This window comes from Frankliniella occidentalis, unplaced genomic scaffold, assembly GCF_000697945.3.
Source record: "Frankliniella occidentalis isolate FOCC.00 unplaced genomic scaffold, Focc_3.1 Scaffold10, whole genome shotgun sequence".
NCBI classification, from domain to species: Eukaryota; Metazoa; Arthropoda; class Insecta; order Thysanoptera; family Thripidae; genus Frankliniella; species Frankliniella occidentalis.
In genome coordinates, this window is record NW_026267140.1 from 2,163,075 (window position 1) to 2,170,080 (window position 7,006).

General features: G+C 41.4%; 2 protein-coding genes across 2 annotated transcripts in view; one reads left to right on the plus strand and one right to left on the minus strand.

Annotated features, from left to right (window-relative positions):
- Positions 1-1,581, plus strand: part of LOC113212869 (alpha-methylacyl-CoA racemase) — a 16,352-nt gene extending 14,771 nt beyond the window's left edge. The window contains exons 4-5 of the mRNA XM_052277450.1: positions 393-843; positions 920-1,581. Coding sequence (XP_052133410.1) covers positions 393-843; positions 920-1,250 — 782 coding nt within the window. The 3' untranslated portion in view covers positions 1,251-1,581. The remainder of the gene's footprint in view (positions 1-392; positions 844-919) is intronic.
- On the minus strand, positions 1,350-3,652 carry LOC113212867 (2-oxoglutarate and iron-dependent oxygenase JMJD4). The gene is made up of 6 exons (XM_026431708.2): positions 3,036-3,652; positions 2,799-2,947; positions 2,579-2,727; positions 2,187-2,454; positions 1,932-2,097; positions 1,350-1,842 (listed from the first exon to the last, which is right to left on the minus strand). Exons 1-6 carry the CDS (start codon positions 3,271-3,273, stop codon positions 1,565-1,567), a joined length of 1,248 nt encoding a protein of 415 aa, XP_026287493.2. The 5' UTR covers positions 3,274-3,652; the 3' UTR covers positions 1,350-1,564.
- Positions 3,653-7,006: the final 3,354 nt, after the last annotated feature.

A 7,006-nucleotide genomic window follows, 5' to 3' on the forward strand; every position in this document is an offset into this window, starting at 1 on the left:
CACTCTTCCCCTCCCGGCATCCATGTAGTTAATGCCCCCCCCCTCCCCCCAAGCGCAAGCGCCACCAGAGGAGAGGGAGGGAGGCTTCGCCGGTAGGTATCATTCAGAAAGTGCGTCCGTCATTCGCCGTTGCTTGTCATTCACCAAGCTAAGCCGTTGCAATCTCTCATGGCGCCTGATGGGTAGGCAACATTTTGCCTGCGATGCATGCGTGTCCGGCGGGGTGGCCTACCCCGAGTCTCGCAGGCGCCGAGCTCCCGTACATGGAGAGAGAGAGAGAGAGAGGGGAGAGAAACGGGCGCGCTTTCTGGAAGATCCCTTAGGCTGGCCTCGCTGGCTGCCGAGGTTGCGTCCAACGTCTCTCCTCACTCTGCGCGATGATTCCTCGGCAGGCGTGCTGTCGTTGCTGGGCCGCGCCGACCAGCCACCCACACCACCCCTCAACTTGTTGGCGGACTTCGCGGGCGGCGGCCTGGCCTGCGCCATGGGCGTCCTGCTGGCGCTGGTGGAGCGCGCCTCATCCGGCCGCGGCCAAGTGGTGGACGCCGCCATGACGGAGGGCGTGGCGTACCTGGCCAGCTGGGTGGGCCGCTCGCGGGGCGTGCTGCCCCTGTGGGACGCCGAGCGCGGCCGCAACTGGCTCGACTCCGGCGCGCACTTCTACGACACATACGAGACCCGCGACGGCAGGCACATGGCCGTGGGCGCCATCGAGCCCCAGTTCTACGCCGAGCTCCTAGACAAGATGGGCCTCGAGGAGGAGGCCGTCCCCCAGCACGGCGACTGGCCCGCAGCCCGGCAAGTGCTCGCCGAGCGCTTCAGGGAGCGCACGCAGGCAGAGTGGTACGTTGCACCGCGCTTTGGGAGATCACCTCTCTTTTGTTCTTGTGAGCGCTGATGTCTTCCTTGGCACCTGCAGGTGCTCCGTGTTTGACGGCTCCGACGCGTGTGTCACGCCCGTGTTGACCCTGGAGGAGGCGGCGCGCCACCCGCACAACGTGGCTCGAGGCGCGTTCCTGCGCCCCGGGGAAGGCCACGGCGGCCCCACGGTGCCGCAGCCCGCCCCCAAGCTCAGCCGCACCCCGGGCGTCTCGCGCGCCGCGGGCTCCCCCGCGGACGGCTACGTTCCCGGCAAGGACACGCGCCGCGTCCTGCGCGAGCTGGGCTACTCAGACGCACAGGTGCAGCGGCTGCTCGACGAAGGAGTCGCTGGGGTAGACGAGATCGGCGACCTTCAAGCAAAGCTGTAGAGCCAGGAGGGTTGGGCAGTAGTAATACGGACTGTATTACTACTTTGGGCATGTCCGACTAATCGACCATTTCGTTGCATGTTAAGGAAAATAATTAGACACCTTTTCTAATTTTTATTTTAAAACTTCGATTTGTGACATACATTTTTAATCCTCTTTTTCTTTTAATGTGGGGATTGGAAGCTTTCCAATATAAATAATGGCTGTGAAATAAGACTGAAAACACCTCAAGATTCGTTTTTTTTTTTTTTTTAATGCTGTGAAAGACCCAGTGACTCTTGTTACTACATGTTGATGATTATTAAAAATTGGCCTCATGGTCCTGGAAGTACTCCTGTTGTTTTTAAAAGATTGTCAATATTTTCTAATAGACCAAACGGATTTTTTGTACCAACCCAAGGTAAATAAGTTAGATTTTTATCCACTAAGAAGTGTTTCAGCGTTTTTGATATCTGCTTTAGATCCCATACGGCATGATTATGACCAAGTATCCAATTGCCATACATTTTTACCGGACAATCACCCTTGATGTACATTATCCTTGGCTGTGCAATGCACTGCAATAAGTCATAAAACTCTTCATAACTCAGACCTACGTTAGAACAAAATAAAAATAGATAAAGAAAATTGAAATAAACCAATGGTTTTAGTATTTAGAAAAACACATTTAAGTACACATACCATGTGTTGCTCTCAACATTAGCTGACAGTGGGAGTGCCAATCATCCATATCCGTGCAGTCACTGACTTCTTTTTGCACTGCTAACAAGGATGAACTGAGAGCCTGCCAAATTTGCATAATATTGCATCCATTTACCCAGTTATGGTTAACTGATATTGTATCTTCCTGGAATTGTATATTTTATTAGGGACACGGTACATATTACAACTATGTATAACAAGAAGATTGGAATCAATAAACTTTCATTCACTCACAAGATTCCACACTTGATGATGCCATCCAGAAGGAACAAAAATAGCCTCCCCGGCCTCTTGAATTACATCATAGCATTTGCCTGGTCTATCACAAGATGGGTAATTAGTTTTATCAAAAATATCCTCTGCAGTGGCATCATATGCAAGATTTCCAAATCGATCTCTTAAGTGCATTTCTTCTCCAGGTGGAAATAGTAACCAGCGTTTCCGTCCAACAACATTAACTGACCAGCTGTATGAGGTAAATACATCAGCATGCAAAGGTGTCCTGAATTAAAACAAATAAGTATCATTAGTATTAAGAGAGAAAACAAAAAGAAAAGTGATACAACAAAAGACAAACAGTATCAAAAATTATACTATTTTTTTAAATCACTGATTTGGTTTCTTACCATGATCCCTTTGGTCCAATGTAGACAAACCTGTAGTCATCATTTAGATCAGATCTGGAGGTAAAATATTCATTTAACCAATCAGATGCAAAATACTTTGGGACTCGATAGACGGCTAAATTAGGAAAGTCTCGAGTAAGATGCCAATCCTGTGTGATGCAAGTATTAGTTGATTTTCCTGTGTTTAGAATGACCCAAATTACAAAATAAATTGACCCACCTTTAAATAAAGATTAGGTTTTGTTGATGGGTGACTTTCACTAATGTACTCTTCTAGGTAATCTAAATATTTATGCAATGTGTACATTTTCTTTTTCTGAGAATTGTACTCTCTTTCTCTGCAATCCGCAACAGGGACCTCAGCATCTCCTACAAAATATTACAAAACACTATTTTATATTTTATGACAAAACTGCTTAGCTGGCAATTTTTAAAAAAATAAAGCAAGATATCATACCACAATATTCCCTAAAATAGAACAGATTTGGTTTGGACCCTGTCAGCCAGTTGGTTCTACATTCCCAAAACTCGGTGACAAACTTATTAATTTTACACGGCCGGTTGGTTAAAAGATAACCTTGAAAAAAGTCTTCATATGGTATATCTTGACTTAGTTCTGATATCTTGTCTTCAAAATCATTATAATGTGATGGTTCAACACTGGTATCTCCTATTTCAATTTCGTTATTGGACATGTTTAATATTTTGATAACCAAACCTGTCCAAAAAATTATGTCTTGTCTGTTGTTTTCATTGACATTATGTTTGAAATGAGAACACACACATATCAGATAAAATATTACATAAAAAGATATGTCATGGAGACCATTTACACCACACTTCTGATAGGGTTACAGGGGGTGAGGGCAATCCTCCTCCTCCTCCTAGCTGGCTCTAGTGCTTGGGCTTGGGTGCTAGGACAGGGGCCCACCCATAGACAAGTGTTTTGTTTTTCGTTTACTTTTCTTCTTCACAAAGTTTCGGAAATTACCACCAGAGTTCTCTGCTATCGAACCGAAAACTGAACCAGGCGGCTAGTGGCTACCAGAAACAGTTTTACTATGGAAACAGTTTCACTTGGATAAAAAAAATGACATATTGTTCCCTATATTTAAAAAGTTTCTTTCTTGGTTGTCTTTGCTTTTTGTGTCTTAGTTGAATTCTAATGATAGAAGCAGTGAGACACAGGGCAACCAGAAAGTACCATAGTACAAGTACTCACCAGGTACCTTGTTTAAAGTTTGCGTTTAGTTAATGGGGTGGGTGCTAGGGTCTATAGGTCACTACGTGGTGCTGAGGGGTGCGATCGGGTCCTGAAAGCACCTAAAAGCCCTGAGAGAGCCTGAGCAGGAGCACAGCGACCGTTACCTCAACACAGGCTGTGAATTTTTGGTACTTCCCCTGAATTATTTCCCCTCCTCAATAGAATCAATAGAAAGAAGAGAAATACCTAGTTAAAGTGTTGAATGAAAGAAGGAATAATTAAGTAATAACAAAGGTCGGGAGAACATTTCTTCTCTATTCAAATAAATTTAAACAAACATAATTATATTTATAAATAAATACACATTCACGATTAGCAATTTAGAGAACTTCTGCTCACACGTTAAAATCTCATACACAACAAAAGCTTAAAATGCAGGTAGAACAATACCGAAGAACGTCAACATGTACACATCATTCAGTACCAAACATGCTCATGTGAAAGGACGATTTTACTGCTCTTCCCTGTAAGAAGTGGTAATTCCACCTTCATCAACCTTCATCACATTTTTTTAATGAAATGGGCGGGCATCATAAATTTGTAACTCAACCTGGACAACACTGATCATCTAGTCCAACAGGAACATCAACCACAGAGGAGAAGAGATATGACCCTCACCCTCAACACACCAGTTATAGCCACAATTACAATCACAAATTATCAGCACTAGGGATCACATTTGTCTTCCAGTGACCTTACAAATAATTAACCAAAGGTTTCTTCAAATGAAATTAAAAGTAAAATAAAATATGCAGCTATAACTGAATGTGATCATCTAACTCATATTTTGCAGCATGTGTGCTCCAATATTTAGTAAACTCAGACAGTACAGCTGGAGGACAGCAAAATTGTAATTACTTGTGGTATAATAATGAAGAGTATACACATCAAAAGAGATTGTAAATGGACGTGAAAACTGCCACATAGTCAAGAACACCTCAGCATGGACATTTTGAGTGCATTAACCAAACAGTAATTTATTAATTGTATCTAAAGATGCTGTAGTTTATGCAGCTCAAGGCGTTGGGCAGAAGGCGGACATTTGCCTTGCTCTTTTACTTAGTGAAAACAGTTCCTTTTAAATCTTAGCAACAATATTTAGGTGCCTACTTTCCAGATAAATGCAATGACAATGACATGGAATAATTACTCGAAATTCGTCTCTTCCCCCAAAAAATACATCACAGTAACAAACTGCTACATACAACAAGCCACATACTGTATGTCTAATACTCATCTTTATTAGAACTTTAGAACATGACATATAAATAGGAAGTGGACATATGACCATACTAATGCATAACAGGATTCAACAGCTGTGCTTACTTAATGTTTAAAAATGAGACTAGTAGTTTGAATTAGAAAGCACAACTACTGGTTGGCTCTTTCACGTGCCTTATTCACACAAGAAAGTTTAAGTTCGAGTAGATTCCATATTTTGTACATGGCACATATCAATACAAACAACTGCCCAATCTGTCAAACAATAATACTGTAGCTTATAATTGTGCGTGGCATGTACACAATTACTGAAGTGTACAATCTATAAGAAATAAATAATATTTTCAGCCAAAACAATGAGTTAAATGTTCATAAGGACCCTCAAATCTGAAAAATAGTACAGAGAGGGGTTACCTATTATGACAATCACAAGTAATTGGGTGATGACGTAGGCAGTGCCACTGCACACATTTAATTAAATAATCTATTTCAAATACCATGGAGACTCAATATTGTAGTTGAAATGACCTCTGAGACACCAACTGCTCATCAAAAATATTTGTTTAGAACAAGATAAACAGTACTAGACAGGAACATGCACTTGCAGCTTGACTGGTTCTGTGGTGGTTTCTTTCTTTCCAAAACATTGACATTTGAAAAAAACAAAATTGATTCAAAATTTGTTTTAGTTTAGTAGCATCTAATATTTACTTCACAGATTAAGAAGGTTTATTTAAAAAGGTCATTACTAATTCTAAAGATCAGGACTGATTGACAACTATATTGTTACGAGTTCAGGCATTTGGACATGAAGGACAGCAACGGTTCATTCAGTAGAAATATGATTTGTCCAGTTAAATAAGAGCTTTAATGACCGACATTGAACTTGATAAAATTTCCAAAGGAAATAAGAACGGCAAATGTTGATGACACTCATTGGTACATTGATTTTGACAAGTAAGACAAAATGTGCAGCATACATTTGATAACAGTACTTGATTTGATATTGTGTGTTTCTTTATGTATTTGAATGAAATTGAGTCTCAAAACCTTTGCTGTTAAGAACCGAAGTTATCTCATTCCATGTACCATCCAGCCAAATAACAGAACAAGACAATATGTGTGCTGACTATAATATCTTTCACAAATAAGTGCAAATAAAGAAAGTAATATAGTACTAGTACTTCATGGATCTGGGACTGGCAGCAACAGCCTGACTTTGGTAACTGATTTCTTTGGTAGTATTAAAAAACACACTAGATAATATTAGTCTCCATAGAATTCATTTAGAAAATACAACAATATCTAACTGGACAAACAGAGTTTCAACAGTAAAAGAGGACCACATGTACTGTGCATATACCCATTGATGTAAGTAAGACGCACCATAACGTAAAAATAATTATCTATTATATCAAGCATGATGGGTAACACATGACTAAGAAACATAGTACTCCATAAACTTCCAAGTTTTCTCCTACTACATTCAACATTTTGAACGAAAACACGCCTCTAGTGCTTGGGCTTGGGTGCTAGGACAGGGGCCCACCCATAGACAAGTGTTTTGTTTTTCGTTTACTTTTCTTCTTCACAAAGTTTCGGAAATTACCACCAGAGTTCTCTGCTATCGAACCGAAAACTGAACCAGGCGGCTAGTGGCTACCAGAAACAGTTTTACTATGGAAACAGTTTCACTTGGATAAAAAAAATGACATATTGTTCCCTATATTTAAAAAGTTTCTTTCTTGGTTGTCTTTGCTTTTTGTGTCTTAGTTGAATTCTAATGATAGAAGCAGTGAGACACAGGGCAACCAGAAAGTACCATAGTACAAGTACTCACCAGGTACCTTGTTTAAAGTTTGTGTTTAGTTAATGGGGTGGGTGCTAGGGTCTATAGGTCACTACGTGGTGCTGAGGGGTGCGATCGGGTCCTGAAAGCACCT

Bases quoted from the DNA above. Each gene is read 5' to 3' on its own strand.
- LOC113212867 (XM_026431708.2), bottom strand. From the start codon at position 3,273: ATGTCCAATAACGAAATTGAAATAGGAGATACCAGTGTTGAACCATCA. The intron at 2,455-2,578 runs GTAAGAAACCAA...GTTTTAATTCAG, and splicing joins ATTGGACCAAAGGGATCATG to GACACCTTTGCATGCTGATG. The intron at 2,098-2,186 runs GTGAGTGAATGA...ATACAATTCCAG, and splicing joins ATCATCAAGTGTGGAATCTT to GAAGATACAATATCAGTTAA.